This window comes from Silurus aristotelis (genome assembly GCF_946808225.1).
Source record: "Silurus aristotelis genome assembly, chromosome: 16".
In the NCBI taxonomy this organism is placed as follows: Eukaryota; Metazoa; Chordata; class Actinopteri; order Siluriformes; family Siluridae; genus Silurus; species Silurus aristotelis.
In genome coordinates, this window is record NC_139589.1 from 18,065,673 (window position 1) to 18,088,398 (window position 22,726).

Consider the following 22,726-nt stretch of genomic DNA (forward strand, 5'->3'; position numbering starts at 1 on the left):
TGTTGCAAGGATTTCAATCAACAATAACTGTTAGTATATGTAAATATTATACTCTATATATATAGTGTTTATTTTATTTACAGATTTAACATTCTGCTCACTTTAAATCACACAGAGAGGTAAAATTGTGTGATAAGATTATAGGTACATGAATGAGTTTTATAAATAAGTTATTAGAATTAGGGAGGGACAGAGAGAGAATCAAACTGTTGGTGTTAATTCCTTTCCGACCCCCACTTTTGTATATTTCTCATTTAGTACGTCATTAAAACGTTCATATTGCGTCCTGGCGCATTTTTATTTATTTATTAATTTTTTTCCCATATTCACCCTATAAGTATAATGACTCTTAAAAATCATCCATTTAATTAAGTGAGTTTATATTTTTATAAATTTTACAGTTTGAATTTTTCTTATCAAAATAGTACTATATTACAACAGAGGATATTGATGTGTTTCAAAATAACTCCTTTGACCTGGACACTTGGGTTAGATGGTAGGGACAGGATTAGAGAGCGTGTGGGAGGGTGGATTAGAGGCTTTATTCCACTGTGCAGCTTTATCGCACTGCATTTGGCTCCGAACCGAAAGGATAGCAGAGATGAAATCGTAAAAGGGCGAAACAGCAAGAGAAAAATTGAGCAAATTATCCTAGTAGTTCTTCTTCAAGCCATGTTTGATCTATGTGAAGGAATCTGGTTTGTCATGTTGGAGTGATTTGTCTCTGTTGCGTTTGTGGAGATGTGGGAACCGTGTCGTGTTTGTGGTGACCGTGTGCCAGGCACAAAGTCTCAATTGTTATTCGGTAAATTCGGACGTTTACGCCCTGCTGTAGTTCTGGTTAGCGTTTTGGGGTGTAATCTTTATCCAGAGGGGAGCAGTGAACTACTTTGTGGGAAGTGCATGTCTTTGCTGGAGCGCGTGGTCCGGTGTGACATCGCCGTTAAAGACCTGCAGAAAACACATGCTACACAATTGCAACATCTGCAGCGTGAGCGATCTAGACTGAGTGTGCTCATAACCCAGAAATACTGGTTTAATAACTCGCAAGGACATGAGTCTCAGGAACGATTAACTTATGACCATCAGGTACAAAAACAACCATGGAAGAAAATCGAGCCGAAACAGCGTCAAGATGAGGTAAAGCACCTTGAGAAGCCAAAAGCGCAGCAAAAAAAATTGCAGCCCTACCTCACAGGAGGATATAGAGGGATCACACATCATGGGTCACGGGTCAACAGTTCAAATGGAATTACAGGCCTGCATCAGAGAATTAGTCAGACTCAGTTGAAGCGCAGTGTTTCACTCAGTCTTGAGCGAACCTTATTAGTTCAGAATTCCAGGAGCGCTTATGTTCCTACGACAAACTCCAAGTATCCGGAACTTATCAGAAAGAAGTCCGCTTCATCATGCGCCATTTCTCTCAGCTGTACACAGGCCATCACTGCACCCCTACATCTCAGGCAAACTCAAACACTCAGAGGCTCATTGCTGCAGTTGCGTGATTTACTCGGGTTGCTCCGGGAAATTAGGCCTCGCCCACTGCCACTGACTTTAGGCACCAGGATTCCTGTCCAGTTAAAACCAAGGGATGTGTTTGAAAATGCTAACACGCGTAAGGCAAAAATGGTGACACTGGAGCAAGCAGTAAGAGAGCTTGAGGAGGAGTTTAATGATGAATACAAAGCTATTAAAACAGAGGTACACTTTTTAGCCAACAGGACGTTTTGTGTGTGTTGTATATGTATTTGTGCCAGTCTGTGATTATTATTATTATTTTTTTTTTTTCTCAATCTATACATTAAACATAAAGACACTGGTTTACATTCTGAAGGTAAAGTGTTACAGAATTAAAAGTCATTATGGATCTAATATTGTGATCATTTGCAGGTGTGTGTGGTGAAGCAGGATGAGTTAAACCTGCTGCAGCAGAAAACCAGACAGCTGGATGAAGAGCTTAACTCAGCTAAAAGCAGCAGTCAAACACTAAGACACAGGCTGGAGGAGATTGACCGAGAGAACAAGGTATACACATGCATATAGACACAACACAATCGGTTCGCCTTTTTCCTTTTCTAGGAATCGGGTTGAACAAAACATTGAGTTAAATCCTCTGCAATAAATGTGAGCATGCATTTATGAGGCATAACTTTCAGTATTTTTTAATTATTATCTATCAAGAATGTGAAATTTCTATCTCATACTGTTCTCTTTCCTTTTCTACTACACAGACCCTTTCTGGACAACTGGAGGAGAGGGAGAGTGATCTAGCTGCCCAAAAGAAAAATGCCCTGAAACGAGACAAGACCATTCAAGGCCTGAGCATCCTACTTAAAGAGAAAGAACGACAGGTTGTGGTTCCCATCAGACAAGACGTTTGGAAAAGAATAAAACTGGCTATATTTGCACTACTTATTTCTTTTTGTTTCTCTCTCAGGTGGATGAGTTGTATGGGAATTTAGAGGAGAAAGATCAGGCCTTAACCAAGGCCAGGGAAGCTCTCCACAAAGCTCAGCTACAGAAATATCAGGCGAGTAGGATGTCTTTTTTGACTTTTAGAACATTTAGAACAGGGCATTTATTGTTTGACCTCTAAATCACCTTAAATGCATTGCCTTATTTTGCAGTTTTATTCCTCTTATACCAAAGCAGATTGGCAACCTATTATTTAATTTTTGCTAGAATTACATTTAATCAAATGGAAAAAGTGTTAGTTTCTTTTGTTACTTAATATACTATTACAGATATAAAGCCTTTGAAAACTTGAAAGCACAATTTCTACCCAATTTCTCTAGTCTGAGTACATGTGTGTGTGTGTGTGTGTGTGTGTGTGTGTGTGTGTGTGTGTGTGTGTGTGTGTGTGTGTGTGTGTGTGTGTGTGTATGTGTGTGTTTATGATGTAGGGCGGTGAGGAACAACAGGCTCTTTTGCAGTCACAGCATGCTGAGCTGGCTCGTCTGCAGGCAGAGTGCCATTCATCACTCCTGGAGCTTCAGAGGCTGCAGCGTGTACTCAGCAGCAAAGATGCACAACTGGAACTACTGCAGCAGGACAAACAGCAGCTGGAGAATGAGCTGGAGCTGCTTCAGCAGCAAAAAAGAAAAGGAGACAAGACCATTAATGTTAGTATATATTTCCACACACCTAGATGTAGATTGGGCCTGTTCACTTTTATTTATCTCACTACACTTCTGTCTGATTGCAGACTAATATAATATTATATGTAGTGGTGTAACGATAACCGTATTTGTAACAAACCTTTTCGTGTACCAAATGCGATACTTTTTATGTGCACAACAAAGTTAAAATCTGAGTTTCCTCAGGAACATATTAAGTGGTGGACCACAATTTATTATTATTTTTTCTTCGCCTCACACTTTGAGCGCATTTCTTTTTTAATTATTAAACTTAAAAAAATAGACAACAATGCCAGTGGTATGAAAAATAGAATTAGCGCAGCGTCACTGTGGCTACTCACCGGCAATACGATTTGCAGTGCATTGTTTTGTGCATACACGAAACTGCTACTACTTCCTGGTTGTACGACAGTCTAGCAATATGGATTATTTAGTGTTTTATGTCCAGCTTTAAGAATTTCTCTTAAAAGGAGAAAATCCTGGCAATTTCGCATATCGAAGGAGTGAGTGAATATAGGATGGAAGGAATGAAGACATGAAATATTAAATGTAACACACACACACACACACACACACACACACACACACACACACACTAATACACATCTGTATTACCCAAACGGTCTAACAAATGTATATATATTAAAATATTAAATTAAAATATTAAATTTAATTGTTCAATTTTTTTTATTGTATATAATCAATTTATCAATTAAAAAATCTAATTTATTGCTCAATTTAATCAATATAATAAACAAGTATATTGCATTCAATTATATTATTGCAAACATTGCAATAGTATTATTAACCATAAACCATTATGGTTATTTTGACCATAATGGCTGTATGTTGAGTTATTTTCAGAAGACAGTAAATCTGTACTTCTATACAAGTATAGCACATTCACTTCTGTACAATATATCCAAGTTTCATTTCTGTAGTATTGTCCCTTGAGAAGATATTCTAAGATGGTTGCTGAAATGTGAGGATCGTACTCACTTTTGTAAGATACCGTAGATAGATCATTTACAATGGCTGGAATCCTTAATATTTATATGTGCATATTTTTCTGAAAATACGCAGATTATTTTGACATGTCATTTGTTTTATAAATGCACATCATTCAGAAATTCCTATACAATGGACCATTTAAAAAAAAAGGGAATTGTATGTTTTGTTAGTATGTGTTCTCATTTATTTTAAGCCAAGTAATGACTAAAGAGTTTTTTGCATGTGTGTGTGTGTGTGAATTAGGACCTGCAGAACCAACTGAAAAAGCTGAATGGAGAGCTGGCAGAGCGTCAAAACCTTCTAGAACATCAGTCTGTAGCGCAGCAAGAACAAGCCCACACAACAGAACATAAGCTGCAGAGCACGATACAACATCTAACCACTAGCCTCACAAAGAAAGAACAGCAGCTACAGGTAAAAACACACAGAAGACACATAGATATACACCCTCTTTTGAACCTGTCAGGCCTAAAAACATTTTTTGTTCCTCACCAAACATGTAAACAGTCAACCTTAGGCAATGACAAAAAAAAAACATTAGCTGGATAGAAATGTTTTCTATAGGAGTTTATCAGTCTCATATTGTTTTGGCGTAATTCAAAAAGTGCATGAATATAAACTGATAATTTGATGTTCTGATAGAATAAATACCTATGCAATATTTGTCTTTCATTCTTTCTGTCTTTCCATCTCTTTTTCTTTCAGGAATACATGAGCATGGTGCAGGATCTGGAGCAGGACCGGGCTCCTGCAGGAAGTGATGTTATGCTGGCCAAGCTCAGAGAAAAGCTGAGGGACAAGGAGAAGGCTCTAGAGGTATTCTCATTTCTTCCTTTTCACTCTTATAAATAATCACTCATATAGTACGGATAAATCAGTAAAAACTTTTTAGCTACATTAAATCATTACTAACACTTGAATTGTATGTGTATGTGAGCAGAAAGCATTAGATGAAAAGTTTGTGGTGGTAGAGGAGAAGGAGAATGAAATTCATCTGCTGCAGCTGAGCATGAGAGAGAAGGAAAGAGAGCTGGAGCGCCTCAATAACCTGCTCACATACAATGAGGAGACGGTTAATGTAAGTGTTCGACTTTGATCATGATTTAACAATGACATTGTTGCAGCACCATATAATGAAACAGAAGCTGTGCATTGGATTGTTACAAAATTAACCAGGGCTTATCAAACATTAGTTTTATTGAGCCATTGTTATGCCAGGTTGCCAGGTCTCCGCTTAATTTCTACCCCAGCTATCTAAAAAAAAACACAAAAGAGTTGCCCCAAATATTTATATGTGTATGTTTGGCAAAAAAGTAGCTTTTACCCAAATTAGATCAAAGTAAAATTTGTGTTTGTGTGTTTAGAACTTCGACACATTATTGAAGGAGAAAGACATGGAGTCGCAGCAACTGCTGAACTCGTTCAAAAATCTGCAGCGCTCCAAACAGGAGAGTGATGAGAACCTGCAGCGAGCTCTGAGAGAGAAAGATTCCATCATCCAGCAGCTCCAACACTCACTGCAACAACGACAAGACATCGAGGTACAAACACAGAAAAGTGCGCCATATACTGTATATAGTAACACTACATTGATTGCCAAGTTATTATCAATTTGATTTATAACACACTGGCTAAAAATGTGTTTGGTGTTTGTTCACCAGCTCTAATTCCCTCTCCCTCTTTCTCCTGTAGGACATGGCTAGTACAGTTCTTAGTCATTCAGAGTCTCAGGGACATGATCTTAAAGAGCAGATGGGCCAGAGGTTAAAGGTCACAGAGGCGATGTTGGCTGAGGCAGTAAAGCACAGAGAGCGTCTGGTGTGTGAAAACCAGACAGCTGTGGAGAACCTGCTTGCCACCATCAGTAGCAAAGACCACCTTCTCAAGGTACGCTACTAAAGCTATAATACCTCCTGTGCACACGGAGAAAGCAATAAAAAAAAAATTATAATAATGCGCCATACTGTTATTAGAAACTAGTCTCTGTATCTGTGTTTGTGTGGGTGTAGGAGAGTGCGGAGCGACATGCACAGGCTCTTTCTGATCGGTCGGCCGAGTTACAGGATCTACGCAGACAGCTCGCAGACACCCGTCTGCAACTCAGCAACATTCAGCATATCAGTGCTGCTCTGAACGAAAAGGATGCACTCATCAACGTGAGGCTTAACACTTCCTTATCATTTATATTCATTATAATTAAATATTTATATGTGTAAAATATACAGTTGAAAAATGTTGATAAGGGCTTGCAAACATTTCCAGCCACATGGGACTGTTTAACAGAACCAGCAAGGACATTTACAGTGGATTTCCTAATGCCTACTAGAAAATAATTAATGCAGCAGATGATGTAATATTTGTTATTATTGCACCCACCAAAAGCAATGTAGTTTCTGAATTTCAGTTCTTAAACTAATTATTTGAAACATGTTCAGGTTTTATAAAAAAAAATACATGATTTGTTGTCATGTAAGGAAAGGGACAGTTTTGAGCAGAGAAGAATGCAGCAACCATCAAATAATGTTCTGTGGTGCATTTCCCTCTTCGAATCAATCTAAGAATAAATAATCTGTGTGCTTACAGAAGCTTTTGGACTGTGCTCAGGAGAGAGACCACAATCTGAATGAGACAAAGGTGGGTGAGGCTCTACTCCCTCAGGTGGTAGAGCTCAGACATACCATCGATGTGCTGCAACAGAGATTGAAAGAGAAAGAAGGTATGTTTGTGTGTTGCAAAGGGCTCTTTTTTTTTCCTTTTTGCATTATTTATTTTTTTTTTCTGTTGAGTAAGCAGTTAACAGTATTAACCAGTGCTTACAATAAACCAGCCATTTTCAGTGATGTATATATGTACAGTGTCAGGAGGTGATGCAAAATGAGTAGGACTTGGTTATGTGATGTTGAATGTTGCAGTGTACCAGTTTCAGAATATTAGCAAAAACTGCTCATGTGAACATTCTTTTGGGAATTCTAATTGTGGTCTGTCTTTGTAGCTGAGCTTTCCCAGTACAGTGAGGAGAACATGGTGACATCTCTGGCAGGCAATAAGAAACCTGCTGTTATTCTGAAGAAAGAGCTTGCACAGAAAACAGATGCTCTCAACAGTGCTCTAAAAAGAGAAAACCAGCTCAAGGTGTGTTTGTATGTCTGTGTGTGCACTTCTATGTTAGAATTTTTTTTAATTCTAATCATTTGGAATGTTTGTGTGTGTGTGTTGTAGATATCTCTTGCTGAGCTTCAGTCCTCTGTGTCAGACCTGGTGGCCCGACTAGAAGGCCAAACAGTCAATATTGAGTCTCTCCAATGTTCAATCAGTACTAAGGATGAAATTATTACTGTAAGTATGAGAGATCATGTTTTGTGTGCATATAAAATGCTTATTTTGACCCCAAATGCTCGATTGCTAATAAAATATGCAAGTGACTAGATTACCTGAGGTGAATCTAAAGGTAGTCCCAGAGTTACGATTTTTTCATCTTACGATGACGATACCAATATGACAAAGTTGTAACGTATTTAAATGTTTGCACGGCAGGCAAACGTAGCAGCGGTTATGCGGTACATTGGTACGCTGCCAGGGTGTACGCCTTGTAGGATGCCTTACTCTTGCCAGTGGTCGGCAGATTTTAGTTATCTCGGTGTTGGAACGCATTTTATTAAATTTTTTGTGTTTAGCTGTTTTAGCTCTTGTGTCGCCGGAAACTAAAACAGAGTGCATCCGGTTCCGCCTTTACTCCCAAACCGGCGCTGGTCTGTGTGCCCCCTGCTACATTCACATATACTGTAAAGTTTATCTATTACACTACTGTAAATTGCTCTGTTTTGCTAAGTGATGTACTCTCTTTTGTTTAATTATTTACAAAATACAGGATACTACCCCATAATAATAACCAATTTTTAAGACTCCTGGGTAGGCTGGGCCATGTTTCGATTTATGATATTTTCAAGTTACGTTGGGGGTCATTGAAACGCATCTCTATTGTAAGTCTTGGACTATCTGTAGTCTTGTCTTACAGCAGAAAATGATTGTAAGTGTTAAAAACCAGTCAGGATGATTGCCTTAATTCCACTAGTATTGTCTCACTGGCAATATTTAAATTGTAGGAATTACAGCAGCGTTTGGCCCAGATGGGGGAGAGGCAGTCAGCTTCAACACTTGACCACCTCTCCTGGTATGGGGACGAGCTCAGCTTCCGCTCTCTTCCTCAAAGGGAGAGAACAATCATAGGGGGAGATAGACAGCAGCAGGTATGTACGCAAACATGACGCACCTACCATTATAATATTTCCAGATAATACAGAATGTGAATATTCCTCAATGAACACGCTACAAACCTTCAAATTTAATCCCAGCAGAAGATGTCGTCTCTGGGGGACCTGTGCTCAGAGCAGGCAGAGCTAAATCACATTCTCAGGGAAGAACAGCAGCTCTATACCAAGCTTGTTCATGCAGTCCGAGAGCCAGACAGGTGAATGGTTTCTGCCAATATAGAGCACACGATGCACACTTTGGTTAGCCCTATGGTAATCAGTTCTTACACTGGTTTTTTTTTTTTAAGAACATTGAAATTCAAGAACAGTAAATTATTCATTCACATTCTGTCTTAATTATGCCCAGGGTCTTGGTGGGGACTGATCCTATCCAAGGGCAGCATAAACACTTTTTTAAACAAACTTATTTATACCTAGAGGTATTTTAAAGTAGCCAATCCTACTGCAGAATTGTTTTTGGGGGCGGGAGGAAACCAGAGAATGCACTTTAAACACACAGGGAGAACAAATCTATGTAGACAAATAGCACAGTGATGTTAAAGATCAAATCAGAGAACCTAAAGCTGGCAGCCCTGCCTGCTGCATCACTGTACCTCCTGCTCATTTATCAATTTATCTCATGTTTTAATTAAACACAAATTAAATTCATAAGTGATTTTTGGAAATTATTATATAATTTTATATTGGTTAAGATATTTTTTGTGTGTTTCTTGTATGCAGTATGCTCTTACAGACTTTGTGTAACACTGTACATGGCTTTGTGTGTGTGTGTGTGTGTGTGTGTGTGTGTGTGTGTGTATTTTTACAGTGCCCAGCGGCTGCAATCACTACAACTGGAACTGGCTACCGTGGCAATCCTCAGGCAGCAGTTAGAAGATGGCGTGCGTAACAACAACGAGCTCCGAGAGCAGCTGCGCCAAGAAATCCAGAGAGTTAATCAGAGAGAAGGTGCAGTACAGAAAGTCAAAGGACAGCCAAATACTGAGTGCATTTTAGCAATAGACAACTTTTGAGGGCCAGTCAGAATGTTAGGAGAGTTGAAACTCTTGAAATAATTTAAATACAAAATGAATCTGTGTTGATCTGCCTGAGCTCTGTGTCGATTTAATGCATTGCATTAAGCTCTGAATATGATCACATAAAAACTTTAATAAAAAAAATCACAGGCACACAGTGGCAGGCATTTATAGAAGTCCATGATCAAGAACTGGTTTTGTTCCATTAGCTGTCCGTTTTGAAAATATGTTTTATCCAGCCTTTTTTATTTATTAATAAAATACTAATACAAATACTCTTAAAAAACAAAACAAAAAAAAAAACCAGGTAAAAATTGTACATATTAAATAGTAATGTTGGAAGGTTAGAGTATTTCTAGAGCTGCTGATCTGCACATTTCACAACATAAAATGATATATATATATAATATCCCCTTTGTGCAGCAGTTCATAAGAGAGGTGGCCAGTTCAACAGGATTGCTAGTTTAAGATGAAAAGTTGCCACTCTTTGCAAACATGGCGAGCAGAAAATCATACACACTGTATGCACAGTACAATGTGCCTGGAGGTGGATAGGACTACAGAAGCAAAAGATTATATTGGGTTCCATCAGACGTTTTTCTCATTTCAGAGAAACATTCCCTTGTCTTTAGTTCCCTGACATCATGCATTGCTCTGCTTTAATAATTGGTTGACTGGACGATGCTTAAAAGAGCAGGGTGGCAGTTGTTACTGTTTTTTTTTTTTTTTTTTTTTTTAGTAAAGTATTCTTTGTGTTTTAAAAGTATTCTTTTATTTAGTTAATATCTGATGAAACTCTTTCTAATAGTGGCTCTATAACTATTGAGCCATTATATAACATATAGTTAATTTGAAATCTAAAATGCATAAACTGATATTTGATGTGTTTAGTATTTCAGAAAGTATAAAGCATATTGCATATATTACACATGCGTAGGCTATCCAACAGGTTATTGATTCATCTCTTTTCTGCTATGTATTTGAACCTTTTCCATTTCTCTCTTGCTCCCTATGCATCCTGGGTTTGTGTTTAATGTTTCATTTCATCTTCTTCTATTATTTTTGCTATCCTTCACTATTTATTTGCTGTTTCATTTGTCAGTATTCCTGTCTGTCATTGTGCTTATGCTCTGTACGCATGCACCTATGCCATATATGTATACACTTTTTATTAACCTGCTATTGTTTGGTCCCTGTAATCAATGTTCTTTATACTTTTTGTCTCTATTAATCAATCTGACTAACTGCTTCTTTCATCTGTTCATCATTTTATTCTATTAACAAATGAGAAATCAGCCATTAAATAAAATGTGCTTTTTGTGTTTCTGTGTCTGCCATGTTAACATCTAACACAAGCACACAATCTCTCAGTCCTGATGTCCAGCCAGGATTCATAATATATAGGCTTTGTGCTGTCTCCACATACAGGCATGTATGTAACATGTATGTCCTTGTCTAGTGGCTCTCATGTTTTCACAGTCATAGAGTAACTGGTTTAAAAAGTTGGGGTCTTAAGCAGTGCGTTCAGCTTTCATTACGTTTATCAAATCCAATACTAAAAAGAGATTTACAAATGATGCATATGCAAAGATAAATTGGTTAACGGTCCAATCCCATCATTCTTTTGTACCCTTTTAGTCTGCATGTATAGACAGATTAAAGGAAAATTAGAAAAGAAAAAGTTTCATGAAAGAGCCTGAGTCAATATGTTCTCAAGGTGTCATTGTGTTACATTGTGTCCTTTTTTTAAATCCCATTATACACTATGTTTTTAAACCCCTGTGCTACTGTACCTGCAGGGCAAATTGCTATTGTACTGAAAACCTTAAGAAACCTTTAGCTAACTAACTAACTAACCAACCCCCTCAACTAAAACTGCTATGTTTTGCGAGTTGCCTTTTAAGAAAAAGAGGCAGAGCTGATAAGCAGTTTTTTAATTTGGGGCAGTTAACTTAATTTCTGTGATGCATTTAAAATACAGTAATCCCCCGCTTTAGCCAGGTTCGAATCGCGCACCCCCCGGTTTATCACAAAATTGCATTTACCACATAACTAATTTGTTTCGCTGATTTTCCCGGTCTCTTGTGGATTGCACGATAGACCAAAAAACGTAAAGGGAATTGTTTTTATAAAGTTTTATATTGAAATAATGAAATTTATATTAAAAAAATATATAATTATTAATTATAAAATTAAGTATATAAAATAGCATTTTTAGGGTGGCGTCAGTTTATTGCGTTTTTCTCATTTATAAATAAAAAATACATAAACGGGGGTTTACTGAAATATGGTTTGAAACACTTTAGGTATTAAAAAATAACATTGTGAATACTGACACAAAGCATTTCTATTAGTTTTTTTTAATCAAATTAAATTTACAGGTTGTCCCAAAAGTCTTCATGCACAGGGGAAATTAATTTAACAGACTGCAGCTTCTTTTGCAAAATATCCTCAACATGATTGTTTTTTCTTTGTAAATATATAGAAAGGTCTTTCCTGGTATTTTTTTGTGACCTGCATTTATGTCCTTTTTGTCGAATAGACATGCCACATTGTGACAAGCTTCCAGGTCTATCCATGAAAATAACATATAATAATAATATTTATTTAATAATAAATAATATTTATTAAATAATAATTTCTCTGTAAAGGCATTCTTAAAGGCTATTTGTAAAAATTTGAAGAATTTTATGACTGTGAAAAAAAAAAATGTGTTCATTTTCCCTATAGGGACTTTATATATATATATATATCTCATAGTGGTGATTTTAGTATATGAGTATGTGTGTGTATAGTAATATGGGTGAATATGTTTAGGTGCAGACCCTGCTGAGCTGGAGAATATGCGAGATGCTCTAGAAGAAGCTCAGCGCTGGAACGCCTCTCTACAAGCCAGACTCGGCCAGATCCAGAACAGAGGTGGAGGAGTAGGACAGGCCAATGACATGGGTATGTATATCTAAACGTGGCACATTTAAAGAAGTCCTGACAAACCAAGCAGACTTTTTCTAATGTGTACTGGACAAATCAGCAGTAACTTGTGTTTATTTTCATTAGCAATGAGAAGATGGTTTAGCTTAATGAATCATTGCAGGATAAGTGAGGAAAGCTGGTGATCATTTTACGGAGAAATCGCTAGAACTTCCCTTTTGAAGAGTTTCGGAAAATTTTAAGGAGAGGTTTTTAATCTCTGAATATTCCAAGTAAATGACACATTTATTTAATCCGGTTATGTATCGTGTCCAATACAATTTTGTGTGTAAGATTATGAAAATGACAGAGCTTGCAGTGGTGCCATACATGTTGTGATATTAAAAAAATAAATAAATAAATTTATATGCTTTCAGAATATGGAATTCTCTCATTAAGCATACAATTGTATAGAATTGCTTTTTTAGCTGTAGCATTAAAATTGTACTTTTACTGGAATTAAGGGGCTTCAACATGTTCCACCATGACATTGTCCCTTTGAACATAGTGAGCTCCATGGAAACAAGGTTTGCCAGTGAGAATTTGAGTGGCCTGTGACAGAGAGCTGATCTCAACCCCACTGAACACCTTTGGCATGAACTGCAACACTAACTGTGTCCTAGGCCTTGCTGCCAGACCTCACTCATGCTTTTATGGCTGAGTAAATATGGATTCCCACAGCTACTCTTCCTAGAATAATGTAGTTTATTATACAGCAAAGGGAATGAATCTGAATGGAATGTTCAAAAAGCCCATATGGGTGTCACGATCGGGTTTCTGTAAACATTTGGCCATATCATAGAGTATGCTGATGCTGGCTTGATTGGTCATGGTCCTAAATTAATGATTTGCTAGATGTTGATGTTAATAGTAATTTTGCTGGTCATTATAGACGACACACTGAGTCTGATTGGCGAGCAGACATCCTATATGAGTATATGTGTAGGGGAGGGGCCAGAGGAGGAGCTACAGCAGCTCTCTGTGGAACAACTAAGGCTGAAGGTGAGCATGATGTCAAACATCTTCCTAATCATAAGACAGCATTACACTATTGGCTCTATTCTACTTCTTACTTTTTTCATGAAAAAAAAAAATATATATATATATATGGTTTATTTTAAATATATCTTTCTGGAAATGTTTGCTGGTTTTTTTCTTTTAGACATTTATTCTGGTTTGCTTTCTTTCTTTTTTTTTGTTTGTTTTTTTTAAGGTCTCTGAGCTGCAGACTTTAAATGCGGAGCTGCAGAAAAAGTTAGCATTGGAAGAGAGAAGCCCTATAGGCAATGCTCAAAGAGAGTCACTGGAACAAAAAAACCTTGGCTTTTCACTCCCCAGCAAGGTAATTCACAATTACATTTTCTGTATAAAACTTAAGTTCAGACTATTTGTCAACAATTTTCCAAAAACAATTATTCTAACATTATTTAGCAGGAAAGAATCTTTCTTGTCCGATGTCAATGCATACTAACTGATTTCATAAAACTCACTCACTCTTTTTAAAATCTGTATCTTGAGATCTTGATGGTGTGTGTGTTTGTGTGTGTGTGTATACACACGCCTAGGTGTATTTTTCTTTCTATGTGTAGTGTAGTTTTTTGCCTGATTCTCCGTTTCTCCCTAACCCATGTTCTCTCCTCTCTCTATCTCTCTGGCCTGTTCTTTTGCCCATAACCACCTGCAGCCTCTCCATCCAGCTATTATTGTATGCTTCCTTTATGTTATTTTCGTTCATAAAGTTTTTTTGTTCTCAAGTCATGTGTTACCATCCATCCCATTACTATAGCAGCCGCAGGGATTGGCCAGCCTACTAGACGTAGATGAGAGTCTAACTGCCGCCAGTATGACGGTAAGGAACCTCTGTCAATCTGTCATACTCATATGGCATTCATTTAGTATTTCCAGGAAGTTTGATTAATTTGAACCAACTCCCAAAGTATATGTCTGTCATCCCACATGTTGCCGCAAATAAATTTGACCAATACTGGCCAATTCTACAGAAAGTTTAATCAGTCCTGCTCACTGCCACATGCTTAATAAGGAAGTTAAAGCATCTGTCAGACATTTGAACCTGATGTGACCTCCTTTGCTGGTTGTAATAATTACATACAAATCTGCAACCTAAAAACATAATACCTCTCCCAGCTAGTTCCAGAAGCAAGTGTGATTTAAAAGTTGACCAATGTGATAGGTAGGGAAAGTTTTACACCAGAAGCGAAAGGGTAAGATTAGAGATTTTAGATCGCGTTCCTGCACTCTAGTTTCAATATATACGTCACTTTCAGCCATAGTGTTACATAAAAATAAATAAAAAAATCACAAAGATACGGTACCAACAGTAATTTATAGATTTCATTAGTAAGCATATGTGCTGTGTATATCACTACAATATGTCATTAACACCTTGCAGTTTTTAACGATACTATTGATTTGCTCGTACTTTAATTTTATTGGGTACACCTACCCTTTCATCTAGACTGCATCTATTAGTTATTATAGCATTTCTGCATTATTAGTGCACTTTCTTTTTTATTACAATTAATGTTTGTATCCTGTTTGTTGTTTTAGCATAGTCATAGCTCCATTTTAGCTAAACATATTAATATACTTATTATATTATTATACATATTGTATGTATTATGCTGTTTTATTACCAAGAGATTGGAAGTAACGAAGTACAGATACTTAAGTACGTTACTGTACTTAAGTAGATTTTTCTGGTATCAGTTCTTCACTATTTTTTTTTTTTCCAGACAACTTTTTACTTTTACTCATTACATTCTATCAATGAGTAAAAGTAAAAAGTTGTCTGGAAAAAAAAAAAATAGTGAAGAACTGATACCAGAAAAATGCTATCAATGCAGCGTGCATTTCTGTTTGACCATATATAAATATAAATACATAAATAAATAACTAAATATAAAAGAGGCGAGATTAAAATCTTCAGCGCAACATGCATTTTTTTTTATGACGCCCTTTCTTTACTCAGATATGAAATTAATTAAATAAACTGCACCAAAAAATATTTTTAGTCAGTTAACATTTGTTTTATTGATGCGCCAAGTCTCAAATCAAACACCAAAATCCGCCATGATTCACACAATTAACCCTCTGGGGGGCGACAAACGCGCAGAGCATTTTCTTTTTTTTTTTTCTTTTTTTTTCTTATAATGGGGAAACGATCTTAAATTTCTGTCTTTTTTGATTGTGCAGATCGGAGCAATGCATCATTCGAATCTGTAAAATGTCTTCTTTTATTTGTATACACTCATAATAGCAACAAAACGCTGTGCTTTTGTCAAATAAAGTAAACAGACAGGGTGCGCTCTCTGCTGTGTCATCTCGCTTTACAAACACAAATAAAACTACCTGAATCTCAGTAAATACTCGCCTCACAGACATAATAAATATATGTACAAAAAGCTTGAAATGTCTTTTACATTAACCAGTTTACATCAAATACAAATATTCTTTGTGTAAACGGTATGAAAGTTAGAAGAGGTACAATTGCTCCGGTATCACCTCATTAACTGTCCGTGTGGAAACATACCGTGTGATGATTTACGTAATTTAAATCACCATAATTAATTTAAAACATTTAAAATAATTGTTTGTCTTTATGCTCTAAGTTGAGCTTGGTTTCACTAATATTAAACATACATTTGCATAAAGCATCCATATTTCCCCATGTCCATGTTGATTAGAGTATTAAAAATATGTACTTTTAAAACATGAGTATCTGTACTTCGACTTAAGTGAAGGATGTGTGTATTTTTGCCACCTCTGTTTATTACTAGGAGACAGTTGATGAAGGTCTTGAAGCCTATAGAAGGATGGCTGCTTCTCCTTTACCATCCCAAATAAATGATAATGGAAACTTCCCACATGCTCCTGGACACCTGGGTGAGAATGAACGGGTAGAACTTGCATCCTTGCTTAGAGACTGTGGAGCAGAATCTGTTTCTGAGCTCAGGTAAGCACGCTGAAGTCAAAGCTGTAGGCTGTACCATAGACTCCAGTGATATAATCATGCAATATCACTATTTAAAAATATCCTGAGGATAAGCTTTATTTGTGTCCTGTATTATATATAAAATAAAAATATATCAAATTGTATGAGGATATTAAAAAAAAAAAAAAATATGATAGCAAGCTGATATCATTCATATTCTCACCCTCTCTGTTACAGGGAGCAGGTTGATAAACTTCGTTCCGAAATGTCAAAGCTCGGTGTGCTCCTGAAGGAAGAAAACGCCGTCGAGTCTAAAGAGAGCGCGGAAAGTTCCGGAGAGAACGACAGCCATGCTAACCTCCACCGGACTGTGCAGACCCTCCGCGCAGAAGCTCGAAGTCACCGCAAGGTTGTTCGTCTATTGAAGGAACAGCTACAGCGCAATACGAAAGCAAAAGCAGAAAGTGGGCCAGGGTTTAACCCGGAACTGATTGACAGCATGGCTCCTAAGAGTCCGAGGGAGGAGAGTCCAAGGGAGGAGCACGAGTCCACTCGGAGACATTCTGCCAGTTTGGAGGACAGGTTAATGGAAATACAGAAAAGAGATAAAGGAAGAAACAAGGACCGAGAACATGAAGAAGAGCAAGAAAGCAAAAGGAAAGGCAGACGAGACCAAAGCAGGAAATTGAACAAAAGTCTGAAACATGCAGTAAGTGTTAAGACTTAATCAGATGGCTTGTAACAAATTATTTTTGCAAGCATTTGGGGCCAGTTTGACTTTGGAGAGCAACAAGCTAGTTAGCTATCTATGCTGAGTGACTCATCTTTTTCTCAAAACGGCGAACTGTATAGTCGGCATTATAGGTGTAATGTGTCTGTATACTGAATGATTTCAAAGCTAATTCTTGTTTATACATTTAAAGATTTGTTGAACCTGAAGGAGTTCATTTTAAGGAGACTGGATTTCTCCTGGATGTATTTCATGAATTAGAAAATTTAGAAAAGGTTTAAATACGGGTGACATTTTTATTTTCTCTCTAATTGCCACTCATGAGTAATAAAATGCAGATATTGATACATACTTATATTTTTCCAAACTATCTCTGGTTTAATTCTATATAGAGTCATGTATGTTTTTAGAACATTTCTGCCACAATGGTGTGGAATTCTTAACTGTGATTGACCTGATGGTTCATTTTCTATAAGACCATGATTTCGACAATAATGCACTGCTTTTAAAACACTTCTATTGTTTCTATAGTAACTAAACTTGGGACTTGGTTGGCAGCCCCCAGTAATCTAAGTCTATTAGTAAACAGATTTTTATAACATATGCCTTTTTAAAAACACTTAAAAAGACACTTAACTCTTTAACACTTAAAATACTTTTTTTTAAGTCAAAGAGTGTTTTTATATAACAAAACGCAAAAGATTTTGATTGATTAAATTGATGGGGAAACGTTCTTAGTGTTAGCAAAACTGCTTTGTTTCAAATAATAAATGAATAAAACACTTGGAAGGTACGCATGTTAGTCATTGATCATTTCCTTAGAAAATATTGTAGTGTATTCTATAAGTTTAACTGCAGTGCTGTAAGTTGCATTTCAAGCTACAACATGCATCACCAAATGTTTGCTTTGCAGGCATCCTCCAAATCACGGCTGCCCGTAGCAGTGAGACCTACAAAGCAAAGGGACAGGCAAGAGCTGACTGATCGAGATACAGAGGAAAGTACTGAGCTGCTTAGTACCACAGACTCTGAGCAGTTTACGCAAAGGAGCAAAGGTCTCAGTGGGACAGCACGCCAACGTTCTCCAAGCAGTAGCATTGAGACTCTTTGGGATTCTGATGCTAGACAATATATGCACACTGAGACTAAACAAAACTGTGATGCCAGACAAAATTCAAGGAATATGTCTGAGATTGCACAATCAGAACTCTTATCTCAGCTGGAGTTACTGAACCAGGAGTGCCAGGAGAAGGAAGAGCTTATTTCCCAGCTTCAGTTTCAGATGCAGAATTGGGAAGGGCTCCAAGCTGAGCTTCAGGAAAAGAAACAATTGAATGCTCAGTACCTTGAAGCCTTGCATGCTGCAAAGTCCACAATTGCATACCTTACAGCTTGCAACCTGGATTCTGAAAGCGGCCTGGGCCAATCTGGATTGGCATCTAATTCCTCACTGCAGCAGCAGTGCACTGAGCTTCAACGAGTTGTGCAGGAAAAAGATCAATTTAATGTTCAGCTACTAGAATTCTTAAACACAGCTGAAGTCGCCATTGCATCACTGACCTCATCTAAGCAGCCTGAAAGCTTTTCCTCTCGCCAGAATGACCCACAAGCCTTGTGTGAGAGACTTGAGGGCCTGCTCAGGCAGATGAAGGCCTTGCAGGAACAAGAAAAATCCTCCGCAAGCACTCCTAAGGAGTTGCATTTGCCGGATGGAAATTCAGTGTCAGAATTGCAACGTCAAGCCGAGACCCTTCAGGAGTCCCTGTTGCAACAGTGCAGGCTTAATGCAGAGTTGCAGGAAAAGCTTAGGACTGCAGAAGAAACGATTGCCAAAATGTTTGCCCAACGCAACAGCCCTACCAACGGCCAGGAGCTGATTTGCAACCACAAATCCACAAGTCCACAAGAGGAGACGATATATGAACATGAAAAGAATCAGCATAGATTGGTTGCATGTCTTTTGGAGTATATTTTAGCAGCAGAACAAACAGCGGGCTCTCTTGCAGATTACGGTTCCAGGTCAGATCAACTTTTGCATGGTTCTGACAGCTTGCCCAACACAGAGCTTGAACAGAATTTGAACCGGCTTCAGAAGGCACTTATGGAAAGAGACAGGGTTTGGCCTCCTGGCAGCACAGATATGAGTCACAGCACTATTGTGGACCCACTCCAACACAAACCAGTACTCCAGATTTCAGGTGCTGCGCAACAGAAGACAAGCACCCCGATTCCCCAAGGACAGCAGAAACAGGGGCAACAGAATATATTAGAAACATGGGATCCTGATCAATCAGCAAGTCCACACCCAAACCTCTATAAAAGTCTAACATTGCTTGTCCAGATTGTTAAACAGCATGCTCAGAAGGTTTGGGAGCTGGCGGAGGCACCTAAAGTTAAGAAAGTGCAAGGCTTTAAAGCAGAGGGTGAGCTCAACCCCGAGAGTGTTGCCCAGTTGGAGAGCTTGCAGAAGGCTTTAAAAGAGAAGCAGAAAATCTGTCAGAAGCTGGAGGAGAAACTGGCTTCTGCTCAGTCCATCATTGCACTGCAGAAACCCTCCAATAGGAATAAACACTCAGAGCGACGCAAAGGTAAGCAAAGCTTCAAACTATTCATTCTATTGTTCGGTCAACCAAAAAAAAAAAGTGTAATGCATTTATACACTACCCCACTGCCAAAAGAAATTAAACAAACAAAGGTTAATTGCCTTTATTTGTTGTCATTGTTAGTTATTTCACGCTCATAATTTTTAAAGGGGATATGCACAAGTATATAAATAGAATACACGGACACTGTTATGACCCTATCTGCATCAAAACCCTTATAAATACCCCTGTAAACAGAAGGGTAATAGTGTTTAATAATAGCCTTAGCTGGGCTACTACTACTGGGTATTAGCAGCTCATTATATTGTATAAAAGTCCAATTTTACAAGTGTTAGCTTTAGATTATGATTAAGTAACTAAAGGATCATAAAAGGCTGTTAACACAACGTTATAAAGATGTCAAAATGTTTCGTCGGAGTATGACCGCATTGCATGCTATGTTCTATAACATGGACTCTGGATCACTCACACGTCGTTGCTGCTTTCACCCATGCGCATGGATCCTAGCACCTCGTGTTGAACAGGATGATAAAGGCATTCAGGTGGATGCACAGGACCTTGGCTACGAGACAAGTGGAAGGAGTGAGACGGAGGTTGAAAAAGAGGAGGGCAGTAGCACAGGTAGACAAGAAAGAATTGGCAGCAGCACTATCTCTCTATTTCAATTTCTTACTTTCTTTGGGTGTCTCTAGCATTTCTTCCCCAAATACGTTTCCGCTGCTCTGTGACATTGTGTGATCGGCAGTTACTAAAGACGTGCTGGCTATTGAATAAATTGAGATACAATTTCATAAATACAGAAAAATATCTTTCCTGCATGTTTTTTACTTTCTGCCTGTCTGCTGCATGTCAGAAATCTGGAGATATAATGGAAAGATCCCTGATACGATAATTTTTTGCATGTTTCACATGGAGTCGACTCAAACTTGGCGTGGGGTTAGGAGGATGTCTTGTTGATTGTGCTTTGGTATTGGGTTTTTCACCCACTTGGTCTGTGATTCCATTTCCTGCATGGCTATACTGTTTTCCTGGAGTTTGGGTTCCGCCTTCTGGTTTTCTTTGCTTTACTTAAATTTTTATTTATTAATTTATACCTGTTGTATGTTTGTTTGTTTGTCATTGTGTGTCTCAGATGTAGACGGTGTTGTGGGTTTGGACCGCGCTCTCTCGGGATTCACCTCAGCAGACAATCTGGACACTACAACCTCCAGCCCTTCTTACCCGAGCTCACCAGATCTCAGCTCTCCCCGACCTCGTGACCCTAAATCTGACTCCACCCATGAGCTCTTGCAACTCAGGTCACAGATAGAAAGTCAGCACAAGGTCATTGTTCACCTCCAGCGACTGCTGCCCAAGAGGTTTCTGACTGCAGAGGTTCCGAGTGTGATCTCAGACACCACACGCGATGAGGAAGAGGAGGAACGTGCCGCAATGAAGGCACAGATTTCCCAACTTAACGCTGAACTGGACAGAGAGCGTACAATTAACAGCCGTAATGAATCAGCTTCCCCTTCCAGGTGAGTGCGAGAAAAACACCTCTAATTCTTTTTCATGCTGCATTTAGGAATGTATTTTATTTTACATATTGGTTTGTTTGTTGAATACATTGAATTGCATCTCTACATTCTGGATTTTTTCCCTTAACGCTTTGTCAAAATTACCACCAATGTTGTCAGTTTAGGAAAGATTTGTTACTACATTTACTTATGGGCTACGTTAGAGCTTTTAGTTTCGTAATAGAATGCGAGTGATTATATGTGTGCTTTTTTTTTTTGGCAGGATGGAGTCTCTGGTGCAGTCTCAGGCACGAGAGTTGTGTGAGTTGCGTGAGCAGATTAGAATCTCACGAACACTCGGTGCTGAACAGCGCAAACAGCTGCGAGAGCTTCGGGGAGCACTAGAGGAACTGATGCAACCCAACGATGGCCAGAGCCCCCCAGGCATGAATCTCAAAAAACACCTGGACCGGAGTCTGAGCCTACTAGACACACTGGAGCAAGGTCAGTGTAGCAATGCATTCAACAAAGGTGGAGATATTAGTTAGAGGCTCGAGTCGCATGTTAAGTGTAGGTATACACTTAATAAAATAAAATAGAATTGCAGATTTTGTCCTGACTGTAGTTTGCAGTAATTTGTTGTTTAACTATATGCTATACTATATACCAGTGGTCCCCAACCTTTTTTGCACCACGGACCGGATTATTGTCAGACAATATTTTCACGGACGGACGGACGGAAACATCACTCAGAATCAGATAATAAATAAAACGGAAATAATGTAAGTTTGTATTCTTTCTGTGCGGCCCGGTACCAATTGACCCGGGGGTTGGGGACCACTGCTATATACTATACACTTTCTCCAGTAAAATGCAATAAAAGAAAAAAAAATTAAAGTCATTGCTCCAAGCTCTTTTTATCAAATGTTTGTCTCCAAAAGGCAACTTCATTATTTTTTGCGTTAAAAGCACAGCCCCTTTTTTCTTTCCAAAACTTACATAATACTAAAATAGATCCCAACTGCAATTTTATGGTAATTAAACAGGTTCATTGTAGAATATAGCTTGGTAGCCTAGTAGCATTATACCAGGGGTCACCAACATGGTGCCCCAAAGCGTGGGCCTTTTCTAAAAATAGTTCACCATAGATGCAGCTCACTGGTAAGTGGCACAAATTTTTTTTGTTGCTATTCTTTTTTAAATCGGTATGGACCAAGAGTCGAAAACCGGAGTATGGTTAAACACCTTGCCTTTATTTAGTCTAAACATATACAAGGCAGAGGCTTGTGGAGAAGTACGAACCGGAGAGCGGGCAGGATCCGTAATGCGGGTAGTCCAGGGATGATCGCCAATGTGAACCCTTAAAGGCAAACCTATCTTGAGTGCTTCCTCCCAAGCGGAGCATGGAAGTACGGGGAATACTAGTGGTAGGAAGTAGGAACAGGGGAAAGGTTATGGGGAGCAGGTGTAGGTGATTAGAGCAGGGAGAGGCTGAGTGAGAGTTAAAGCCTTGGAGTAAGGCATGGCTGGTGGTTTCCTG

At 38.3% G+C, this 22,726-nt stretch overlaps 1 protein-coding gene across 32 annotated transcripts in view; it reads left to right on the forward strand.

Annotated features, from left to right (window-relative positions):
* cdk5rap2 (CDK5 regulatory subunit associated protein 2) overlaps positions 1–22,726 on the forward strand; it is a 48,696-nt gene that overhangs the window by 13,446 nt on the left and 12,524 nt on the right. For 15 of the 32 annotated variants that reach the window (XM_083563840.1, XM_083563844.1, XM_083563867.1 and 12 more), the window contains exons 10-35: positions 1,891–2,025; positions 2,232–2,351; positions 2,438–2,530; positions 2,904–3,122; positions 4,392–4,562; positions 4,854–4,964; positions 5,089–5,226; positions 5,513–5,689; positions 5,841–6,035; positions 6,158–6,304; positions 6,732–6,864; positions 7,141–7,280; positions 7,368–7,484; positions 8,252–8,395; positions 8,501–8,616; positions 9,228–9,367; positions 12,253–12,384; positions 13,298–13,407; positions 13,619–13,747; positions 14,192–14,254; positions 16,203–16,378; positions 16,595–17,066; positions 18,001–19,675; positions 20,198–20,311; positions 20,823–21,207; positions 21,470–21,690. In XM_083563840.1, the coding sequence (XP_083419966.1) occupies positions 1,891–2,025; positions 2,232–2,351; positions 2,438–2,530; positions 2,904–3,122; positions 4,392–4,562; positions 4,854–4,964; positions 5,089–5,226; positions 5,513–5,689; positions 5,841–6,035; positions 6,158–6,304; positions 6,732–6,864; positions 7,141–7,280; positions 7,368–7,484; positions 8,252–8,395; positions 8,501–8,616; positions 9,228–9,367; positions 12,253–12,384; positions 13,298–13,407; positions 13,619–13,747; positions 14,192–14,254; positions 16,203–16,378; positions 16,595–17,066; positions 18,001–19,675; positions 20,198–20,311; positions 20,823–21,207; positions 21,470–21,690 (5,773 nt within the window). The remainder of the gene's footprint in view (positions 1–1,890; positions 2,026–2,231; positions 2,352–2,437; positions 2,531–2,903; positions 3,123–4,391; positions 4,563–4,853; positions 4,965–5,088; positions 5,227–5,512; positions 5,690–5,840; positions 6,036–6,157; positions 6,305–6,731; positions 6,865–7,140; positions 7,281–7,367; positions 7,485–8,251; positions 8,396–8,500; positions 8,617–9,227; positions 9,368–12,252; positions 12,385–13,297; positions 13,408–13,618; positions 13,748–14,191; positions 14,255–16,202; positions 16,379–16,594; positions 17,067–18,000; positions 19,676–20,197; positions 20,312–20,822; positions 21,208–21,469; positions 21,691–22,726) is intronic. The other 17 variants (XM_083563841.1, XM_083563853.1, XM_083563856.1 and 14 more) reach the window with 3 other exon arrangements.